At 40.0% G+C, this 24,774-nt stretch overlaps 1 protein-coding gene across 7 annotated transcripts in view; it reads left to right on the forward strand.

Annotated features, from left to right (window-relative positions):
• The window catches only part of CARMIL1 (capping protein regulator and myosin 1 linker 1), a 191,893-nt gene that overhangs the window by 62,109 nt on the left and 105,010 nt on the right, over positions 1-24,774 (forward strand). For all 7 annotated transcript variants that reach the window (XM_068194254.1, XM_068194269.1, XM_068194260.1 and 4 more), the window contains exons 3-5: positions 17,608-17,658; positions 21,935-21,994; positions 24,226-24,347. In XM_068194254.1, coding sequence (XP_068050355.1) covers positions 17,608-17,658; positions 21,935-21,994; positions 24,226-24,347 — 233 coding nt within the window. The remainder of the gene's footprint in view (positions 1-17,607; positions 17,659-21,934; positions 21,995-24,225; positions 24,348-24,774) is intronic.

The raw sequence follows: 24,774 nt of genomic DNA on the forward strand, positions 1-24,774 counted from the left end.
GGAAAACATGTGTAGTTTGTTTTCCTCTATTTAACTGCTGATGGTTTTAAAAGTGAGGGAACTATCAGGTCTTATGTTTTCATGGTTTTCCCTTTTTATTTAACCACCTGCATAGCTGATCTGTAGTTTCCTTTGTATTAGATTTTTGCAGGGACATTCTTCTTTCTTTCAAGATTTTTCATAGAGCAGCAAAGAGGAAAGAAAGAGAAAACAATTTCTATTTCTGTTCCTTGTTTTTCTCATGTGGAATGTGTTTGGAGAATTGTTTACCTGGGGTGATTGCTTGATTGGATTCTGGTGAGGATTGTTTGAGCCTGGTGGCCAATCCAATCCACCTGTGTCCGGATTTTTGTGAAGAGAGTAACGAGATGTGAGTGAGTTAGATATGGTAGTTAGAAAAGTAGGTATGTAGCTTTAGTATCTTCCTTTATATAGTATATTAATGTATTATAGCATAGTTATAATAAAGAAATCATTCAGCCTTCTGAACTGGAGTCAGACATCATCATTTTTTCCCACCGGGTTCACCTGTGTTTACAATATTAGAGGCTTTTTACTCTTCTGCTCCAAGTAGACACAGTATCTTCTTCCATGGTGCTGTGAAGTTTACCACATAGGTGACATCTGCTTTTTAAAATGCTAGCAAATCAAACTTTGTGTAAACATACAAGCATACATTTGGTTTCTGATTATGGTTTACTTTTTTTAAAAAAGCAGAATGAACCTTTCAGAAAACTGTCTTAAGTCTGAATGTACTTGTCTTGGCTGATGCAATAGCTAAAGGGGAGCTGAAAGAGCTGTTTGGAAACCACCTGTGGATAGCAGGAGTGCCAGATTTACAGACCACTTGACCAAAATGACATACTTTGTGTACATTAGGGCATATGAATGAAGCCTGCTACCAAGTTAATTTGCCCAAACTGGAAGCTGATTTTACAGTGAACTAATTTCTTTGCTTCAGCGTTCTTAGGTTTGCTTTTTAATTCTGTGAATTAGCATCAATACATGTGGGAGGACATTTTCTTTGGATCCTGTATTAAATTATTCTGAAGAGGCCCTGACAGTGAGAGGAGTTGAATGTCTGTCTCCTCATCTATCCTCTTAATGGGCCTTGCACTGTATATTTTTGCACCTATTTGAAGCAGTGATATTAGTTTTCCAATTACTGCTCAAGCTCTTTGACGATGCCGATGAGCAGTTATGCAACATGTCTGAGTTGCTTCCTTTTTCCCAAGAGTGAGCAAGGACTGACAGAACAAGTATTGGCTTCTTTGTACAAGTTAACTCTTAAACTGAAATTTGGAGCTCATGCTGTGAATATTTTGAACAAGTCCCTGATTAATAAAGATGAGAGGTTATAGCTATTAAAGAAAGGATGGGTGCCAGCAGAGTGTCAGAAGAGCTGGAGTTGGTTCTGGTAGTTCTGAAAAGTTGAGTACAGGTTCATGTAGCATTTTTGTTTTTCATCCATTGAAGGAAGCAGTGACATTTTATTTATTTAAGGTTAATCAGCCCAAATGGCACTGATTATTCTAGTGTAGGGGTTAAACAAATACATAAACCCTTGTGTGTGCTTGTTACTCAGCTACTTATATGCCCCAGTTATCTGTCTTACTGGCCTCCAGCATTTGTTTTTCCTTCAGGGACGTCCACCATGCCTGTGCTGCCCTTTCAACAGGGAATAGCTTTGCCAGATTTATCAGCAGATGCATCTCCAAATGAGTTGTCTGTGTCTAGTAGTGCCACTGTGCCCACCCTGAAGCTCCCTGGCTTTGCCTGCCCGGCAGAGGCGGAGAGTCGGGGAGCGGCTAAGACAGAGCGCTGCGCTGTCTGCCTTGTATGGAGGAGAGGCGGTGTCCGAGGAGGCAATAAGGGAGCCGACTCAAGGCTGGGGAATCAGTCTCAGGTTTAATCCGAGCTCTGAAAGCCAGAGCGTCGAACAGCCGAAAAGTGCCCTCGAGACTTTTGCAACAGCTCAAATACCAGGGGGGAACCAGGGGGAAGGGACACCCATTCACCAATGGGGGGATTTGGGGGAGTGGAAGGCGGAAGGACAGACAGAAACACAAACCAATGGGGGAAGTTCAAGGGAGGGACCCCTGGCCCTCGTCCACTCACTCGACACCCAAGGTGGAAAATTCTGGGAGAGTGGGATGAGGAGCTGAGTGATGGACAGGGTACCAGGGAAGGGACAGGGGAATGACTGAGCATTTTCAGGGAGATTGGCATTGAGGGAAAGGCGGGAAAGCTCGGGGTGGAACCATTGGGAGAAAATGGGGAGTGAAGGGGCAAACCATTACAGAACTGTTACAGAAATATAAAACCACAATACAACATAGTAGGATGCTGGAGGTGAGCTGCCAGCAAAGGGCTGCCCGGGCTGGGTCTGTATACTTGGATCACAGGATGACTCAAAGTCATGCAGCTGTGGTGCATCACGAAGTGCTAAATTACATTGCCCTTCCTTTTGTGCTCTTTCCTGCAATAATGATACCTATCTCATGGCTGGTTCTTTCTAAAGAAAAGTTATAGGCTAGGGTTCTCTTCTCTTTTCTCTATGGGGGTTTGTCCTCTTGGGGAAAAGCAAAAGAGTGGTAAGTAAAATCATGGAAGTTGTCCATCTCTCAAGGAAAGCCCTCCTTCCAATACAAGATGGCTAGCAAGCTCTGGCTGAGCTGGCTGTGCCCATTCTAGGAAGTTTCCATTTCTGTTTGCCACCTGCCCCTCTGGCAGAAGTTACAGCTCCCCTGTTGGGGTTGGTGGCATAGACATGGCAAGAGACACCTACGTCAGGTGCAGGAGAACTGATTTGGTGTGTGTTCACGTGGTGGGAGCTCCTCAGCCTGGCTGAGCCACCTGAGCAGCTGGGTGGCTTTGGAAGTGCCCTGTAGTGTGGTAGAACTGGGGGGGAGGGGGCTCAGCCTCTCTGCGTTAGCCGTGTTAGGCTGGATTAGATGGTTTACACAGCTGCATCCTAAGACTGCATTTTGGTATATGCATGGAGGCTTTTCACTTCTAATTGATTTCCCTCACTTTCTTGCCTGCTTCATGCAAGTGTGACCTAGAATGTAAAGTGCCAAGTCTGATGCAGTGCTCCTTGCTTTGCAAGCAGTTTTATATATATTCCAGGGGTTTAATTTAGTTCCCTTAAAAAAAAAAAAATTAGGAGATTTTTGATCTTGGATCGAATGATTTAAATTTCCTGCTGTTTACCAATAATCTGGTGGATATAGTTGGGTCTTGGAAGAGAGCAGTTTATATGCATAAAAGAGAAGGTAGATTCTCTTTCTAATGCTGGATCATCCTCAAATATTTCTGTGTGAATATGGTTAGAATAAAAGGCACCATGCATATATGTGACTGTTATAAAGCTTGATGTCTTCCTCTTTAGTGTCCCAAATTGTGTGTAGCTATTACCACCCCCACTGCCATCTGTTTCAATTAATAACAAGGGTAAGACAGAGATGATTGTTGAACTCTAGACTTCCTTTTGTGTGTGTATTACATAGATTTGCTGGCTGTATTTTGATAACAAAATTGATTTCTGAAGCTGTACCAGAAGGTACCAGTTTTATGGGTTGTGGAGGTAGCACTGATTATAATTTTTAGTTTGTTTGTTTAAATACATTAGCTTTTAAATCTTATCCTTTCCTTCATACTTTTCAGATGGCCTCATTTGTAGGTTCAAAAGGTTTCTCTCTTCTCCAGGAATCAGCAAATTAAACACAAATCAGTATATTTTTTTGGCTTCTGTAAAACTGTTGGTTACCTTGTATTGGTAGTCTCTGTGTTACTTGAATCACTGCTCTGTTATAAAAGCAGTACTAGCTATACGTACACAGGAGTAAATGCACTGCAAGTGATGGTATTTCAAACTATTAATCTGGAATAGAACACAGCACTGCCTCATTTAAAGTGTGGTTCTGCAGCCATCTATGCATCTGCTAACGAAAAGGGGTGCGTTTATAACATCAACACAGTGAATTTAGAGAATCAAAACATTTTCCGTGGTAAAAGTGACCTGGAAAGAAGTATTTTCACACAGTTTTATGTTACCACTGTTTTTCATTCGTTACACATACACACATCCCCAACTGAGATTTTTTTTGTCTTGTTTGTTGGTTTCAGAAGCTTCCTGGCTTTCACTAAGAATTACTTAGTGTCCCAGATCTGCCAATTATGAGCTTCTCAAGCTATGGGCACAAGAGCCACAAGAGGGACAAACCTCCAGGCAGAAACATGGTGCAAATAGCACTGAAGCAGCTGCAGACAAAAGGGCAGGCTGTGCATTTGATACCTAAGAATTCAGTGTACTAGAATTGCAACATAGGCATATGAAAGGTGACAAATTTAGCCCAGGGTAAACTTGCCTTTGGGAGAGAACTAAGGTTGTCAGGTGTTCAGAGCTTTTAAATCAGGACTGCTTGTCTTGGTACAGATTAACCCTTAATCTGTCCTTGATCTTGGCAACCCCCATGCATTTGAGTTTCTCTGATTGCACTTGGGGTAGGGGGAAACCAGAACATGGTAGAATATTGAAGGTAGGTATGGTGCGTTTCTCCTGGATTTCCAAGCCTTTGGTGATCCAGGTGAAACCATGGATGTTGGATATCTGGGGATCACAGACACTCTCTTAAGTTTACCTGAACTCAATAGCCAAAATCCAGCATGTCTTGCATGAGCTGCATGTCAGGAAGCATAGCATGTCTCAAGCGTGTTGACTGAGCATGAGCAGAGCTGCTATCAGTAGAGCAGCCCTGGGTTTCCAGATGCATCCAGCTTGCTGTGTGTAAGTGCAATCTCTCTTGTTTCTACATAGAACTAATCTTACAGAATCACAGCTGAAGAGGTTGCTCAGCCTCAGCCTAGTCTATCTTCTTTTACCAGTTCTTCCCCAGAATGTTGGCATGTTGCCGACAAGTAGTAACTTCAGACAGTATAAATAAAAATCACTGTCCTTATCAATGAAGATTTTTGTGTGATATTGAAGTCTTTGGACGGATTACAGAGCCTGCTGGAAGCAGAAACATGGCAAAGACTAGAAATTGAGTGAAGAGGAAATATTATTATGTTAGCCCTTAAACTGAATTACCTTGCCATTTGTCACTTCTGTAGTTTTTTTCCTTTGTATTAAATCCTCTTTCTGGTTTGATTGCAGGGAAGTATCATGTGCCCCTCCCCAGGAATGATACCCTGTTATGAGAGCTGATGTTTCTCCCTGTGTGGTTGTGTCTTACATCACATCTGCATTTGGTGACCTCACTTTTTTTTAGCTGTTGCTGCACTGGCTCAGTGCAGGGCTCCTTGAAGCCTGTGGTCTATAGGTTTTGACCCCCTTAGAAGGAACATTATTGAGTACCAGGGTTTCCAGACAGCTGTGATTCCTTCATCATTTGTTTATAGTGACATGATTGTTACAGCCAGGGTCAGATCACATATTGTGAGCCCCGAGGAGCCAGAGAAGCTTGTGTTTTTTCTAGTTAATTTACCATGCTCCATAAACGTCATAGAATTGATTGATTTTTACCATGAGTGAATCAATGATGTACTTTGAAAGCTGTTATGTATCTTCATGTGGCTGCAGCAAAGTGAAACTGCCCCCTCTTCCCCACCCACTTTTGCATATTTGAAAGCAGAATTCTTCAGACTTTTTATTAGCAACCACAACAGACGCTTAGCTTCTGAAATTGCTTTGAGGCATCAGATTGAGAGGAGCTGAGGTTACAGACTCGGTTCTGGTATTGTTAGATGAAACACTGTGGTCTTTATCATGCGAGGAGTGGGCATAGATATATTATTTTAAAACACTGTTATTTGGCATCTCTTCTTGAAAGAGTTATATCTACTTGCTTCTGTCACCTGCATTTTTAGATTAGGGCCTTAACTACATGTCTGTGTATGTTAACAGCTTCTAGGGTAGGAGTGGCCTCATTAAAAATGTAATTCATGATCATGATGATGTGATTTTTTGAGGCAAAAAGCCAGATTTTGTTTTTTTCTGTTAAACATATTGGGTAGTGAGCACTCTTGCTTTTTTAGCTTGAGCAAAGCAGCGTCTCCTGGAGCATCTTTACGCAGCCTGGAGTAGATGTCAATAATGTCCCATTGTTTCCACCTCCCTTCACCTCTACTTTAGGAGATACCTATACCTGAAGACAGGAGATCTCTTAAGTTCCCATCTAATTTATGAGCAAGGAGGAGGTAGTGGCCTTTTCAGAACTGATGTGAGCTCTGCCATGCAACTGAATTTGAAAAGTCATTCCATCCCAGACGTGTTGATGTGGATGCTTTCTGCTCCTTGTCCTCATTTCTTGATGCACTTTTGTGAGAAATGCTAGGATTTAAGGAAGGGAAAGAGAAGACATCTCTATCTAGCCTGCAAGAAAATGAGAAATGATGATGTAGACAAATTGAGTGATTACAGGACCCTGTAGTCACAGAAGACATGGAAGATAAAGCTGGGGGCTTTTTTCAGTGTTGCAGTTGTGGGTGGGAGGATTTGAGTTTTGATGGCTGTGCTTTAGTGATATCATTAATGTTCTCATCTGAATAATGAAGTTAATTTTTCAATAATACAAGTGTTTGTGTGTGGGCAGGGTTCAAATCTTCCATGTATCTGATAGTCTGTTGGGTAAAATTTTGTGCAAACCTGCTACCAAGACACTGCTCATTTATTTATGGCGTGTTTGGGAACTGAGCCATGTAATTCGAAATCTTTATAGTGATTTATTTAAAACTTCTAATTCTAGTTGTACAAAACTCCTTTGTTGGTATAAGTATCAAAGCTCAACAAAAGGAAAATATTGGAAAATATAAGAAAATATTTAGTACTTCAAGCCATGAAAGATCTTGAGAGGAGATGATAAACAAGTGGGTAAAAAATGGTGATGACACACATTAATCAGCTATTTGGGCAGCACAATTGAATGACATTATTCTGATTTCTGTGAGAATACCAGCAAATTGACTGAATCCATGTGAGTTTATTGAAGTAGTTGATGTGTAACTCCAGCGATAGTTAATCAATGTTACTGTGAATTTAGGCTAAGGATGATAGTCACATTAGAAGCCAATTTAACTAAACTGGTGTATATATATTAATACCATGCTTTAGAAGTGATGTAAACTTAAAATTGCACTTGGAAGCCTTGTTCTTACAAACTATGATGGACTGTGGTGGCTTAAAACCTATCATCTAAAAAGAGAAAAGGCCATCATTCTCAGGTTTACTTTCCTTTTTGGCAGACTGTGTTATACCTCCATAGAGAAAAGATAGTCCACAAATTGAAGAGATTGTACATCGTTACTCTAGATAAAATGATAACGCCCAGGAGGATCTAGTTCACTGCACACTTTTGTACCTTGCTCTGACAAGCAGAGTGAGTTTTAAGTTCACAGCTTAGAAGTAGTAAAGTAGTGAAGTAACTTTTTAAAGGCTGTCTTCCTCTCCCTAACTCTTGTGTTCTGAAAGTAGCATCAAGCTTGTGCATCAGTGCTTATAAAAGCAAAATTGACACACAAAACTGTTCTGAGAAAGAGTTTGACTTAAAAAACTTTTGCATCATGTGCAGAATCTTGGGAAGGCTTTCTGGGGAAGCAAGCTGATTTTTTCCCAAATTTTCAGAGGCCTAGATAGTTAAAAAATTATTTAAATCTTTTATATATCAAGGAGTAACTTGATACTGAGTGTTGGGTGCCAAATTGCAGCAGTTGTTAACTGCTTAACTCCTAAGTTTGAAGAGCAGAATCATTTATTTGCATTCAGTGAATTGTACTTTCCTTCTTTTTGAGCATGGTTTTGGACTTCTTGATTTTTTTTCCTTATTTTTGTTTGTTTGTTTTTCCAGATGGCTGTTAGAAGTTGATGTTGTTTGCAGATAAATGGGGATGTTTTGATATTACATGCATTTTTCCAGGTTAATATATTGTATAAGAAGCTGCATCACACATAGGCAGTAATAGTGTGAAACACTCAAGAATCCTCACAAAAACAGAAATTCTGAAAATGTTTTTTTATTGAATAGGAGTGTATTAATTTTTAATAATTAACAGCATTAGATAATTGACATCATAAAACTTTTAAAAATAAGCAGAAAGAAAAATAACCCTCCATGAATGATTACTTAGTGGTTATTGCTCAGCTCATGCTGCCTGTACTTCTTAGGTAGACAAGATAGTGTTCATTTGGAGAGTGGGGGAGACTGCCAAGTATTTTTTTGCAGCATGTTGGAGGCAAAATTGCTTTTCTGGAATGTGGCAATTCCTGAATTTCTGTCTAAGGGGAAGCCAGATGCAATCAGCTGTGTCACTGCCTGAAGCTGGCCTGATTGCTGGGTTTCCTGCCTGTTAGATACAGAGTGGGAGCAGGGAGGGAACTTCATCTGGTGCAGAATTTCTTAAGAAAGAAATGCATCCAGCACCATGCACCTGCATGACAAGAAAGTGGGAACAGTGTTCACACCTCAGTTATTTTGCTGCCCTGGCTGTAAGAGTAAAGTGCATGACATAGAACCTGTTGTGAGTTTTCTCCAAGAGATGGTTAGTTACACATCGGGTGAGTGGGTGGTTGGCCCTGGGTGAGCCATCAGGGAATTCCCCAGCCATCTTCAAATCCCACCCCTTCAATAATGAAGTATGAGAGCTGTGGGAAAGCTCCAAATTGGAAGGGGCCTCCCTTTCACTGCCCTTTTCATGCAGGGATAGCAGTGGGCAAGGGGAAGTCCTTTTCAGCCTTGCTTTCTTGAGCAGGGACAGGGGAGCTGCTCCCTTTTTGCCATTTCTGGAAGGTGTTTTAAACTCTGAAAGAAAAGATTTCTTTAGCAGAGGTGAAATATGATACATTAGAAATAAAATAGCTGTAAAAGGGATCATATAAAATGTAAAACAGTATAACAAAATAGCTGAGTTTTGGGACCATGCATATAGCGGTGGCTTTTAAGGATTTTAAATAGCCAAGTAGCTGGTTTCAGCACTCATGCATCATCCCTCTCTTGAAAGATTGATGGTCCTAAGATATCAAAGTATATAAAGATTAAGTCTTGCAGTGTAGCTTAGGTGATTAGGGATGAAGTGGCTGTCACAGTCGTGTCAGTTCCAGTGGGTACTTTGTATTTTACAGATGATAGGGATGGAAAAGGGGTACTGTGGGGAAGCAAGGGAAGAAAAGGAAATCAAGAGTGCACTTGAGGACAGCAATGAGGCTCCTGTAGCAGTGTGGAGGAGAAGATCTTGCATCCCCTCTGGACCTAGTGGTGAAGCGGGTTTTGTCTTGCACCCACAGCAAAGGTTTCTTTGGGAAAGAACTGCTTTGGCTTGGGGGTTTTTATGATTCTTCGCCCATTGGTTTGCGTTTCAATTTGTGTATGCGGTGGAGAGTACACAAAAGACTTAATTCTACAATTTATTAAGCTGATATCTTTCTCTGGCCCTTAGCTCTTGGGGCTATCCAAGGTCATTTTTTTTTAAACTGGTTTATGGCAGTGGCTATTGAGGAAAACTGTTCTACTTTGCTTATTTAATTTATTTCAATATTCATTGTAACTAAGTGCATTGCATTTCAATAATTAAATCTTTATTTAATTGTTGGTAGCTAAAAGCAAAGAGGAATGTCTGTAGAAGAGTTTCTTATAAAATGTTTGCACTGTGGATCAAATTGCATTTCCTCTGAACCTGAAGTTTTTGTTTTGTTTCCTGGTCTTTAAAGTTCTTCATTATGGTTGTTGTGACACACTTGGAAAAAGAGCAATCCAATCACTAAGGATCACTGCAAAATGTAATCTGGCATTTCTAAGTGATGAAATTAAAGAAGATAAGAATAAAAGCACTGTAATAGCAAAATCTATTTCCAGCTACTTCTGCATAGAAACAGCGTCATTTGCAGCACACCAAAATGCTACCAGTTTTAAATGCTGTGCATAAACACAGAAAGAAGCTGTGTGGGAAGGGAGAAGGTGTATGGACATTTATTATTATTAACACTATGGACAGGTAATGGGCGGTTTTTTCCTAGAGGGTGCCTGTACTATCTTTTTGTGATGGAGAGAAGTTAGTACAAGAGCATAAAAAATTGTTGCACAGAAAATGCTAGAACGCAGGCTGTTTTGCATTACCAGTCAACAGAATGTTTTCAACTCGCTTTTTTAACCAAGTATTGGGGGTCTAGAACATTGTAAGAGGCGAGTACTTGGGAGTCCTGCTGAAGCATATTGTAACCTGAATTTCAGCACTGAATCTGTGTAATGGCTGTATACAGATAAGAGCAAAAGTAGGGAAAAAAAAGTGAAATAATGGTATATTAACACTAATGTGCTAGTGACCTATTTTTGTGTAATGTAGGTACAGAGAAGAAAAGCTCCCTTTGGGGTGTTACCTCTTATTGATGAGTTGACAAGTGAAGGTATGTGGTTGAGCCTGCTCCCTTCCCATACCTTGGCTAGGATCAGCCCTGCCTGTGTCCAGTGCCATGGAGAGGACTTTGAATTGTTGAAATGCAGTTGCTGATTCCCATTTTTACGGCTCAGAGCAGGCTTAAAAAACACTGCAGGTGGGTCTTCTGGTATTTAGTGTTTTACAACATTATGTTTTTTTGTTGTTGGGAATTGTGTGGTGGTGAGCAAGATGACAAGGAAGCTTTGCAGCCTGCAGGGGATTGTGTTTAGTGCTCTGTGTTGGACATCTCTCACAATGTCATGAAACTCTGTTCTATGACTGTTTGCTAGGAAAAGGGAGCCCTGTACGCACAGGCAGTAGGTGGCTGCCCCTCCACAAGCAGCTCTGTGGTTAATAGCCTAAGATACAAAACTTTTGAATGTAAAATCTGTAAATCAGACAGTCCCAGTCTGCACCACTGGTCACCACATCCCAGGCTGTTTCCGTGACAGGGCGTGGCAGTTTGAGTGTCCATGGGTCCTGTTGCTGCCATAGTTGATGTCTGGCCAAAGGTGAGCACGTCTCAGTTTCTTCTGAAATCCCACCTTTACTAAAATAGCTGGATGGTTTGCTTGTTGCAGACAGGGTTATAGCAAGTGTTCATGTTTCTTTGTGCTTCATAGGTGTTAAAGAAGCTCAGTTTGATTCATGTGTCTTTTAGAAACAGTTCACAGGGCTAGGACAGGGCTGCCTGTAGGTGGTAGTGGTAGTGTTGCTAGAGCTGTTGGAACAAATTTAGTTATGTCTGGAAATTTTGTCTTAATTTGCTGATAAACCTCCAAGCTATGTTGTTTCTTCTCAAACATCAGAATTAGGACCCTTTTACTCCAAGCTTCTCTTTCAAGCTTTACTGCTTCATCTTGCCTTTTTGTTTTAGGCAAACCTTTCAGTGTCCATGCCTTAGTTGTTATGAATTCTAAAACAAGAATACTTTTTTCTTAGCTGTCTTCTAGGCAGTATTTGTTCATTGCTGCCTCTGAAGTAGAAATTGCTCTGCAGATTTGAACAGCTTTCCAGGAGCTAAATAAGCATTTCTGTTAATGGGTCCTCTGACTTGGACTGAAAGGGAAATGTGTGGGAAGCACTCCGTTGTGCCATCTTGTGGTGTCCCCTGTCTTGTTCCCTGCAGTAATGCAAAAGGTGCTTCTCTAAACACGGCACATTTATTGGCATCTCTTCTGATATCTGAGCACACATTAAACAAACAAACAAACAAACAAAAAACCTCCAAAGCAAAGCAACAACAACAAAAAACAGCTAAAAATGTTCCCCGTGCCATCCTCTGCCATCCAGAAAATACAGAAATAGGTGACCCTTAACAGAGCAGGCTTGAATTTTTAAAGTAGTGTGGTGGCAATAAGCACCAGTGAAAGCTGTGATACGCACAGTATTCCCGTGGCAGGCAGGCTCACGCTCTGTCTACAGCTCCAGTCAGGGAGCCTTGTTGAGGAAGCAGTGGTTGACTTGAGGAATGGTAATAGAGAAACATGCAGCAGAGCAGCCCTTTATGGGGATGGCTGAGGTAGTTGTGCTACGAAGCTTACCCACGTGTTAGGCAGGAGAATTGTACTGACGCAAGTAGCAGTTCCCCTTACTGTGTTTTGGTCTTTGGCTGGCCGCACAGGCACCAGCAACTTAGGTGAGCCTGGGAATGTGTTCAACTTGGCTAAGGGTCATCTCAGTGGGGGAGAAACTCTGTTTTTTGTGTGTGAACTGAAATGCACTAACCCTTTCCTAACAGTACTTCTTCAGCAGCAAAAGACTGCTGTAGTATTGGTGTATAAATAAGGGGACGTTTGGAGTAGGAGTGAATAAGGTCCATCAGTAGTTTTGTCACAGATGGTGCTTCAAAAGTAGTCGAGACCAAATGATCAGAGTCAAACTCAGTGGTGAGGGCTGTGTGGGTGAAGGTGGCGGTGCTGCAAGCCCTCAGATGGGGGCTGAGCTGGGCTTTTTTGCTGGTGTCAGGGCTCTGCAGAGAAATCCACCATATGCCAAGCGATGCCACCATTTCAGAGGATGCTGCATACGTGTTCCTGTTGTGCCTGAGCTAATCAGCCCTCCAAAAAGCTCTCCAGGATGTCAGCTAGCCTCTTTGTGTGGGGAGGCTCAGAGCTTTTAGCAGGAAGTGCCTCTCTCAAACCCAGCTCTCATATCTCTAACATGGTGCTGAAAGGGGCCTTTTATCTAATCGAACTCCAGTTGCTTCAGGATGAAGCATTTACAGCATCAGGCATGCAACCCAGGAAGTGAACGGTCGATCCTATAGGGACTGAGGGAGGCTGGATGCTCTAACATGTATTGATTCATCCGTGTTTTAAAACAAAAACTGTTAGTGCTGCTGCTTTACCTCACGTTATTGTGTGTATATTAGATTTTGCCTCAGCAGTGGCAATGGAAAGCTTATGAGAGAAATCATAAAGCAACTAATAGAGGTGGAAACTTTAAAATGATGATGTTTTGGATAATAATGGTAATGAATAATGAGAAAAATGGGGATGGTGTAACTAAGATATATACAGAAAAGTGACTCTTTACTGGATTCAAGGCATTCTCAAGATGATGGCTATGATAAGAATGTGATAAGAAATAAGAAAACTTGTTACAAATGCTACTTTCCATGAGTAAATTATAATGGAAGAGACTGAATCAATTTTGAGGCAGACAAAATAGCAGATGCCAGGGTCTAAAGAAACTACAGTGAAAGCAGAGGTACAGAGAGTACATTTTAAGAACTACAGTTGCAACAGTTGTTCAAAAAAAGTACAAAGTTGGTTGTTGTTTTTGATTTTTGATTTTTTTAAAGTATCTGTGTCAATCAGTTCCCAGCAAGGGAAAAAATATTTGGTTAATCATCTTTATTTTGGGATTTCAGCAGAAGGAAGTTTCAAAACATCTGTGGTAGTGAGTGGTGGGAGCATCATGCAAATTCCCAGGCCCATGAAGTGCTGAGGAGGTTTGATTCAGTTTCATATCTAGTCACGAAGCCCAAGTATGCTCACTGTGTTTTCCAGAACTCTTAATTCCTGAGCATTTTAAAAAGGGTAATGGTGTTTTTCAGAAGATTTGCATTTCCTTATGGATTTGAAACTGCTTTAAGTATAGATAAGGTAGCTTTAGTTGCTGTGGTTTGTCTGGCAAAATAGATGCAATTAGCACAGATCTGTGCTTCTCTAGTGATCTTCCCAAGAGTGCCTGCCAGGTAGGGTGGCTGGGTTAACCCTGTGCAGCCCTGTTAATTTTAACTTACAGTGCTAAAATGGGTAATAAGGCTAGGATTTGACAATAAATGACAAAATGCATCTGTATATTTGTTATATTGATATGCTCGTGGAGGATCTATGTTATTTACTGAACTATATTATGTTTCTTGGTAAATAGAGGATGACCTTGTAGGCCATGAGTCTCTGGAGACAATAATTTGCAGGATGTGTTTTTGGTGAATGCTTCCAAATTTTGTTTCATGTACGTTCTGATTAGCGTAGGGAGCGTTACAGAATTTGGAATGATAAAAACATTAAGCAATCATCAACTTGGGTATGTGCGTGTGAGTAGGAGTCGTTTAAAATTCAAATAATAATCCTATTTTATGCTTAAAAAATGCAGAGTAGGAAGATAGACCAAAACTGCTGTTAACTAAATATAATTCTCTTTTATTGTCCTTTCCATGGAGCAGCAGCCAGGTTGTGTATCCTATATAAAATTTGCCTGGATGTGCTTGCTGCCTTCACATAAATCACTCACAAACCTTTTAGCTTACAGGTGTGTTAAAGCATGAATTAACTCCTGAGCCTCTTTCTTCACCCTGCACGTGTCTATCTCTTGATGGGATCTTTTAACTTCATTAATGATTGAGTACTACCGGTGACCAAACAAAACGGTTATGGAGGAGTGGGGTTGCGACACATTAAACTGAACAAGTGATTTTGTTATCAGATGATAAGGTGGATGATACAGCATGCCCAGCTGACATTCCTGATGGGTTGTGAGCCAGGGGGCTCTTTGTTCCAGGTTATCCCTGGACTTAGGGTGTCTGCTCTGAGCCTCTGGACTTCCACGTGACTTTGACCATGACACTTCTGTGCTCAAGGTTCCCTGGGTGCAAAATAAGTGTAACAATGGCAGAACCTTCTTGGTAAGATGCCTGAGGATTGCTTGAGAGTAAGGGTGGCTGCTTCTGCTTTTTAGTTTCTTTGTATGAAGAAATCAAAAACCCCAGGAAATCTAGAATCTGCCTGTTCATGAAAAATAGCACTCCTGAATGCTTCTGAAAGCCCTAGACAATTGTGCAATCACACACATACTCATTCTTGTCAGAGGAATGCACAGAGACCTGGGTCATCCTGCACTAAAATAACTTGTTACTTAAGAGGGGGCTTGAACTGTCCTGTGAAAACACCTCCAGTGCCTCTGCCTTTGGCGCCAGCATCACATTTCTCAAGGGGAGGGCTAGAGTGGTGTGTGGTTTTGAGTAGCCTGCAATACATGTTAATACCTTGCAAGTACTAACAACGCTGCAGGATCCTATTGTCAGAGACTTGGGTGAGCTGTAGCCTAAGAGCCATTATTTGTTTATGTGCTGCAGCCTTATCGAGGAGAAGGAAGTCATTGAAAACAAACCATTCATGTTTCACAGCTCATCCAGCAAGTCTTGGGTTGAACTGGGGTACAGGCAACCCTGTTGCTAAATGTGAGCAAAAATGGTGATGTTAAAATGCAGATGTCACAGTAAAATTCTGAAAATATTAGAAAAGAACAATCAGAAAGCTGTAAACTAAAGTGGATCCTTTCAAAGCTATACTCACAGATTTTAACAGCTAAAATTATGATAAATGGCAAGCCTCATCTTAGCCAATTCTGCCATTGTAAAAAAAGTTTTTAAAAAATAATAAATCTTGTTCTGCTGTTGTCAAGATGGGCCATTAATTTTGCAGTAATAATTGACCTTCTCTTAAGCTGACTTTATGTAAGTATCAAACTCTTGCTTGTGAGAGTCTTAACTGTGAAAACTATAGACATTTGTGTTACTGGATTAGAAACTTTAGGCTTTTTTCTTTTTTCTGGTACCATCTTATTGCTCAAGAGTAGCCCTTTACCTGCTGAGTGGGGAGTATCATCTTAGAGCAGGCCTCTTCTTTGTACATAAATGCATCTTAAGGTCAGTGGGTTTTTCATCTCTGTTGGTTTTAGAAAGATCACTTTGGGATCATTGGTATGTCTGCCACAAGAATATATACTTGTGCTCTGTTGGGACATTCTTTCCCAACATAATTTTGTTAGGGCCTTCTGGATACCTGGTTTACATATAACTTTGTTGTTTGGATTGCTCATGTGTACTCTAGTCATGTTAAATCAACCCTTTCTAGGCTCATAAAGTAGCTCAAACCCTTAAATGGAAGCAAATATTTTAAAGCAAGACTGTGACATGATTCTCCTGTGACGAGCTGTCCCACTGTGGTGACATACACAGAGCACTAATATCTCTAATGCTGTTTGCCATACCTAGAAGGTAAATATGGGAAGCAGTTCTTCAAAAAGTTTCCTTTCCCCTTTCTCATTTGGGCATCTGAGGTGTAGTGACCAGAGCTGCTCTGCCTGTGACACTGGAGAGGTTTTTTTGGTGGTGCCAGTGCAGGGAGGATGCCTGATCACCTAGCCCTCTTCAGACGTGGGCAGCTTGTGGATGGGTTCATGAGTAAGAGAGGCACTCCTGCTGATAGTGAAGCTCTTTTGTGAGCATGGGGTGTGATCTTACCCAGAGGCTCCCGGGAGAGTGGTGTGCACCTACTGTGTGGGGCTGCCCTGAGGAGGTGAGTGAGGCAGGGAAAAGATCAAGGTTTTATTACTGTGAGAGAAAGCTGCTGCTAGGCTGGGGAAACTGTGGCTGAGCAGCGGAAAAACCCCTTGGCTAGGCCCTTACCCTTCCTCTTGGTGCTGGACTGTGGAAGAGATACTTGGGACAGGTGTAGCTGGGAGGGGAGCACGAGAGGCTGTCTCTCTATGCATGAGCAAGGAGATGAAGCAGCTTTGTGTGACAGGGCCAGCCTGTCATAAGGGGGCTTCAGGGAAGAGTTGAGCCTTGCAGGAGGCATGGGTTATTCTGCAGCAGTTTGGCTCTATGCCAGTGCAAACCAGAGCACTGGCTCTAATCATATCAACCCTGAAACAATCCGCTAAAATTCAACACTGGTGCGACACTGGTGCTCTTAGGATTTAGCAAGATGTTATTCAGCTGAGGAACTGAGGCTGAAATGCAGCTCTTGAAGTGATCAAAGTTGGATGCTGGGTTGCATTCTCAGTCTGCTTCTTCCTCTCCAAGTGAGGAACATGTTTTGTGTCAACCTGATCACTTGATCTTGGATACAGGGAGGAGGTCCTACATGTGGGACCATGTGCTGCATGTGCTGTGGGGTTTTGATGCAGGTGTTCAAATAGAATTTGCTTCTCTCTTTTTTTCTTTTTCAATCTAGAAAAAGATGTAGCAAACAGCAGATAATTTTGTGGGTAAATCAACAAACATTACTGTAGTTTTGCAAGATGAGTAATTCCTTTTGCAAAGAGTAAAATCTGTGAGTGGGATGTGCTACCAGAGATTGGAGTGATATGATATAGAATCATTATATTTTGATTGGCAGTAGCTTCCAAAATATTTGTTTTGTTGTGCTTTCTCCCCAGGGTCACTGGTCTCACTAGTCTAACTGCATTTTTCCATTGCCTTTACTGGAGAAGAAATTCAGATTATATGAATGAGAAATCTTTGCATTCTTGCTCAAGAAATGCCCCAAATGTGTCCAAACCTTCTCCATTACATCTCTTATATTGCTAACAATATTATGATAATATTGTAAATTTTTTTTACATTTAAATGCATCCTATGTTCCTGATAGGACTTCTCATCCTTGATTCTTTTAAAAATGTCACTAAGATTTCTGTTACATTATCTTGAGAGATTGGTTAAATACATTTCTTCAATTCATTGGTGTGCTAACTTGCTTATAGCTGATCAGATTGCAGCAGTCTCTTCAGTGTTTTGCTTCCTTTAGTGTATGGCAGCAAAGGGAATCTACATTTACTCTGCTAGAGGCTTTTTCCCTCTGGTTTCAGGATTTTCTGGGAAAAGAATATTTTATAATATTAAATGTTTCTTACAAATTCTGTTCTTTTTTATTTTTCCAATAGGTGTTGGCATCATGTCGGGCATTTCTTTTAACATCTCGGATTCCCACCAAGGTAAAATCACTGTGTTTCTAGAAATACTCTGGGGTAACAAATGAAAGTTTCATAAACTAAGTAGCAAAAAATTAGCATATTTTAGTTATGTACATCTATTGAAAAAACAGATAATTGAGGAATGGTATATTGCGTGGTCTTGAGTTAGAATGGTGCTGCTATCAGTATATGCCTTAAATTATTTTTTTTATATATATATATATATATATATTTATCCACACACTCCATTTCAGAGGAATTTTAACTTCTAGAAATGCAGGTGGCTGAAGAGTTGTGTTGTAAACTCCAACCTGAAGAACTATAAGAGGAGCCTGATGAATTTAATAGAAGGACAGTTTATGTGCAAACAAGCTGATGGTAATATTCCCTCTAGTGTTTGTAGTGTCAAATAGGATTATGTTTGATTTAGAGGCAGAAACTGTGTTGAGTTTTATTAAATTCTGCTGTTTTGTAATGATTTTTGCAGTTCATTTTGAAAAGCAGTTTGGCAACTTGCCTTGCCAACTCTGGTGAATTATTTTTTCTGTGCCTGTGACAATTCATAATGATTGTTGTAGAAGAGAAAGGTGATTTCCACATGGATAAAAATTACTGATGTGAAAGAACATCTCTTGTCCAGCTTGGAATCAGTGAATGGGAATTTGGCACATATCCTATTTTGTTGTATTTGACATGTGTGTGTCTAAGTGTGTGTGTGTGTATATATATACACGCACACACACTTTATAGAAATACCAGAATCCATAAATAGAACTATTGATACCAAATTTTCAGTTATGGTCACTGGTAAATGTGACCATCCACAGCTGTAATTTGAAGATGCTGACTGACAGGTAGGATGAACTGCAGATACTTGAATTTCTGCTGATACTCATTTTCCTCAGCCATCACCCTGTCCCTGCAGCACAGATGTCTCCAGTTGGTTGTCTGCTGGTGTTTGAATCACTGTAGTTTTCAGCCAGGGCTTTTTAAGGCAGGGTTTGGTGAGTGCTTGCTTTGAAAGATAGATCCAGTTGATGAATATCAGACATCAGTGCAATGGCAATATGATAGACAGGTTGTAATCATGATTTTGTTAAACAATAGCAAAGCCATTATAAGTAATCAAAAAGCTCTTGAAGGCTGAGGCTTAGAGTGCTAAGTGATAACTCTGTTCAGTTGAGTGTTTCAGACAATTCTCAGAACTCATTAAATAGATTTGCATAGTTGAAAAACTTGGTTTTGTTTTCATTAAAATCAAAAATATGTATTCTGTAAGTAGAAATGTAATTTTTGTGATAGCAAATGGATGATGATGAGAAGCTGTGCTTCTGATTTATGTAAAAATTAAACTTTATGTCTGAACAATTATTAGGATGGTTGAAAATGCATTTCTAGCTGGGCTGGTGAAACGTAGTAAATTTTCTGATGTCTGTAGTGTTTTCAACAGCTGCTCAGAAGCTTTCTGAGCCTGAGAACTTCCATATACCTGTCAGGCAGTAGCTTCTCAAAAGACAGCTGAGAGCATTCAGCAAAGACACATTATTTCTCTGGGGACCTCTAACAAAATTGAGTATGCCTAGAGATGCCCAGTTCTGAGTAACTGTTACTGCTGCATTTGATTCCAAGCTTTACTTTTGCTTAAACAATGCTGTTGAGATGTATCTACTAAACAAGGATCAACGTTAAAAAGAATTAATGTGGTTTAACTCCAATACCAACTCACACTCTTATCCATAGAGCAAAGATACTACAATGGCCATCTCTAAACTTCACACTCTTGTCAAATCAGTTCATTCCCACTAATCGAGATGGACTGATTGGGAAGGAAGGACAGTACTTAAAGCTTGCTAATTCTTGCTATAGTCTATATAAAAAGTAATTGCAACATTAGTGAATGTTGGATGTGTCATCAAGCCTATAAATAAGCATATAAAATATTTGTAGAAATGTAATTCAGATCTGTGAATGCATTTCTAGTGCAACTTTCATTAAGGTTTGGTTGAAAAAATTGAAAACTGTGAAATTAGCTTTCTGTTCCTAAATGAGAGGCACACATAACTTTTGAAGAGGATTTTAAAACATATGATTTTGGGTAATAAATGAGATTATGCCTTTTAAAGCCTTGTAAAAATTATTTCTTAGTTTGAAGTAGATGATATTTAGAATGTGTTTTATATTTCTGCTGCAAAGCAAGGACTATAAATTCATATTTTTAACTAGAAAAATGAACCAAAGATGAGCTGTAGAGGTAGTGCCATGTTTCATGATATTTGTTAATTCTAGGCAACAGGATTTGCAGACTAAATTCTTGTGGCTGGATCTGTGTGAACTTTTCAAATATTTTTGATTGTGTATGCATATATGTATATATGTGGACATACTTTAGCAAAAAAAGAACCCTCAAGTTGATAGGTAAATAATTTTCATAATATGAAGAATTTCAATTACAGAAACATCCCCCCCTAAAATTTCATTGTGATTTAGGTAAAGAAATATTTACTTAGTACTGGAAAAAAGAGCTTTTCCCTTCTGTATGTATAGCTCTGCTTAATCTAGTAGCCAACAATAGCTGCTATAGATTTTTTGGTGGGTTTTTTTCCTTTTTTTTTTGTTTCTGCTCTGAGTCACCTGCACAGGGCCGTGTCATCACAAAAGATTGCCAGCTACAGCTTAGAAATAAAGCACTGAAGAGAAATTAATGCCTTGCCCTTGGGAAAATGCAGGGTGTTGGTGTGAGCCCTGAGAAGAGGCTTGTGCTGGTTCTGCCTCTCCTGCCTCCGTTCTCTGTGCTCACTTGCTTCGTAACCAGATGTGATGGCACCCCTGAAACTGCCTGTTTGCTGTGGATGCTGCCCCTGCAGCAGAATGTGTGAGATGAAGCACATGAAGTCCCAAAACCTTCCGAGTAAAGTTCGTTCACCAAGAAAGGCTTTTGGCAGAAGGTGAACTTTGCATGGAAATGAGAGGGGCGTTTATATCTTCTGATGCTGCCAAATCATGAGGACAACTGAAGGGATAAGGATTCAGAAATAGGCAACAAAGGACAAAGAGACAGTAATAACAAAAGTTTTCTGGAAAGCTTTTTGATGGCTGGAAATTGGTACCTCTGCTCCTGACTTTCCAATGTGCTGTTCCAGCCTTTACAGGGAGGGAGTCTCGTTAGCTGTGTCTGGGTTCTGAGCACCCCAGTAGTCATTCAGGGTTGACTTTTTCACAAATACAGGAATAGAATGATATGATACTTGCCAGTTAGCCTGAGAGCACCCTGACTGTGAACCTAGGATAAGATAAAGTACAGGAAACTTTGTGCAATTCAGACAGACTGCTCAGTTGCAATGGTTTCAATGATAACTAAAAGGAAATGAGCTAATGTTTTGCCCTGTAGTTACAATTAAGTCCAAGAGGTTTGTTTCTTTCTGTATATCTCAGCTGTCAGATGATTGTCTACATAATTGTGAATTCAGATCTTAGTACACTCCCTGTAGCCCTAGATTTGTCCTTGGAGAAGAATTCCCTGCTGCCTTCTAAGCTTCCATTTGGAGTCAGTATGTTATTCCCTGCCTAGTCTGACTCATCCAAATAGACCACTCAGACAAAGCTTATGTATCACTTCCTCTCAGACTTTTAAATAAGCTAAAGCAGTCCTTGGACATTTATGTTCATATCTTTATTTACTTATTTATATATGTTATTTTTATTTATGAATAATAAAAAAATATATATACTACACATATATATGTGTGTATATATACATATATGTGTGTATATATATATATATATATACATATATATACATATATATACATATATATACATATATATATATAGTGTGTTTGTGTGTACATGTCCCTTCAGCTTCTGTGCAGTAAAATTTTTCACATCTATGATCAATGTAACTAATGAAAGAATAATTGTAAAGCTGTAAAGATTGTAATAAATGATTAATCAGTCACAAGAGTACACATCATTAGGGTATAGTATTAATGATGCTTTTTATAGTAACATTTTTTCATAGAATTGATTATAAACTTATTTACTTATAGCTTGCAGTACAATGTCCAGTGTGGTATTCCTATAGCCTCTAATAACCATTTAAACCTGTAACAAACAAATGTAAGTGTTTTAAAATGAAAAATGCATCCAGGTATTAAAAAATATTTAGTGTAAATTAAAGAAAATGATATCAAATATCAGTAGCCTGCCCAAAGTTTTCTTAACCTCATTGAGAAGAGTAAGTGCTCTTTTAAAGCAGATGACGTTTGCACTAATGTGGTGTTTTCTTTTCTAACTACAGTTAGAACTAACTTTCAGCTACTTGGAAATCCAAGGAGTAACTTCCAGTAAACCAGGCCAGGTGAGTGTATTCTAGATAAAAGATAATTGTTTACTCATTGCTAAATCTGTGCCAGTGAAGGAGGTAAGGCTCTAACATGCAGGTGTCTCCCTCCACTGAGCACACTGTGTATATGTATTCTTGCATTCTTGCTGGTACAAAGTCTTAGAAATAACAATAAGATTTTAATGAGTCCATTTTAGGAATGTTTTTTGGACTTGGAATAATGATAAGAAATAGATTGGGTTTTTTTCTAGTTCAGTATGGTACAAGTTTCCATTTGTATCATAAGTGGATCTTTTTCTCAGACCTGGTAAAGCAATGGTGGCTGGCACGGAATCACCACCACACAAGCTACAGCGGGTTTGTGGTGAATATCTTTATGGGGAAGTCAAAAGCTACTGCTTACATTGCAGGCAGGAATGCTTTGCTTTCAACCATCCTTCATGCCTTTACTGTGTACAACACAAAATATATTTGACAGCAAGTTACGTGCCCAAAAAAAGTAAATGTCAAAGGGAAGGTGCTGAAAAGAAGAATGCCTTTAGAGTGCTTTTAATTCATGAGATGAGCATGTTGACAAGATTTGACAGTTCAATTGTATCAAAGTCTTCATGTGTTTCATGTGTGTTTGGCTTTTAAAGAGCTTTTAAGGAATAGGAGTGCCTGAGATACTTTGAACTCTGAAAAGCTCTCAATGTATTAACATCTTGTCTTTTTAACCTGTCTTTTGAAGCTTTCCTTAAAGGAGGGGAAAAAAGAGGTCCAGGTGTTTTAATGGGGAGACATTTACTAATTTCTAAGTTTTTGTGGCTTTTTTAAATTTAAGGTACTAAAATGCCAGATAGCTATTGCTAATTATTCCTGTAGGCATAGACAATCACTGTTGTAGCAGTATTTACAAGAGATTTTCAGCAGCCTCAATGAGCATACACTTTTCCTAAAAGATTTAAGTTTTTTCATGTTTGCATTCATTTGTGTTTTAATTGTGTGAGTCTTCTAACTGAAGGCAGAGAGAATCCTAGATTATTCCTTGTGAGCAAATGATTTTGTTGCAGTTTTCCTGCCAACAGCATATTATAGCTGTGATACCAGAAGGGTGTAGTTTTGTGCTAGGCATCTTGCAGAGAGCCATGAAGAGCTTTCTACTGTAAGATAAGTGAACAAATGGACAGAGGAATATAAGGAAATGCTGTGCTAATATTGGTGATGATGAAAAACTGTGGTAAGTTGACCACTCATTCATCATCAAGGAGTGGTGGCAACAGGCTCAGGAAGGAGTCTCATTGATGGTAAAAGGTGTGAATAGTCTCAGTGTGCTTTAGGGGTAATACAGCCTTTTCTAGGATTATCATGGTGGTGACCCTAGGCATGAATTGGGAACCAAGAGAGCCCTGGGAGCCAGCTTCAATAAGAAGCTGTACCATACTGCATAGAGTCCCCTCTCCTACTGTCTATCTTCACTTATTTATTCCTAATGTTATCTTCTCACTGTGCATGTGCAGCTTCTTATCTAAAAGAGGTGATGACTTGGGCTGTGCTAACTATTCACACTGGAGTCAGCAGCAACATTACATTGCTTCCTGTGATGCAGCCAAAAGCAGCAGCAGAGCTGATGTGTCACTCATACTCTAATCTGATTTGGTTCTGAACACTCAATATCTAAGAGAGGCATGTTGCAGAAGGCTTTATTTATGCCCCTCTCTGAAGCACACATCCCCCAGACAGCGGGACAGTCATGCTGGCTGAGTTACTGCTTCATCTGCACAGACAGACAGCACAGCACCACAGCATTTTCTTAAGCAGCACAGAACAAAGCATTAGAGCTTTTCCAGGGGATCACAGCCATTAAAGACTTTTACTTTTTGCCGGAGGAAACAGGCACCCTGCTCATTCAATAGTTTCCTGTCAGGCTGTGCTTGCTTCTCCTGGTGTTCTGGGACGTGTTTCAAAAGAGGACAATGCTGTGAAAAGTTCTTGGTTTTCAAAGTGTCAGCTGAGGTCAAGATCCTTTGAAAATTGTATTCCCGTGGGAAGCAGGGCACTGTTAGAAAAAGAAAAGTTTGAATATGGGGGTCTTTGTACATTCAAGAACAACTTTCAGAAACTTTACCTGGAGCGTTGCTGTGTCACGTCATGAAGAATAACTGATTCCTATGAGCATTCAACTGGCATTTAAAATGTTTTCCTGTTTAATTCATTGGCATGAATTATATGATACCCCTCTCAGCCTCTTGCACTTTTATTTATAGTTGATTATGGAAACAGAGAAATGCAGCATCTCCATGAAGATGGCATCCTCAGAGGATGTGAACGAGGTGCTGGCACACATTGGGACGTGCCTCAGGAAGATATTCCCTGGGCTCTCACCAGTGTAAGTATCCTTTAGGGCACTTCTAGTGGGAACAGATTGTATGGAAGTGACAAGCCACCCATTTTTGTCTGCTGGTCTCCCTACCCTGATCTCAGAAATACACTGAGGATATAAGAATCATATCCATAAGCACTAAGCTTTTGTCCAGGTGTATGGCAGAACCAGGACACGGTGTAGAGCATAGGTAGACTGTGTGTCATCCTGTAGGGTCATAAGAGCCTTTCGTTTGAAGGGAAGTGCAGTTATTTGAGGTCTTAAGTTTTTTTTTTTACCTTCTTGCCTCTCCAGCCTCAGGTGCAGCTTAGGTTCTGTCTTTTTTATTGTAACTGGCTCGATGTTCTGTTTTATTTTTTCCCCACCAGAAGTAAAATATGAGTTGGGAGAGGAGGGGAAAGTTCCATTTACTTTCAGTGTTTGTGAAAAAATG

Source organism: Anomalospiza imberbis, chromosome 1 (genome assembly GCF_031753505.1).
Source record: "Anomalospiza imberbis isolate Cuckoo-Finch-1a 21T00152 chromosome 1, ASM3175350v1, whole genome shotgun sequence".
Lineage (NCBI taxonomy): Eukaryota > Metazoa > Chordata > Aves > Passeriformes > Viduidae > Anomalospiza > Anomalospiza imberbis.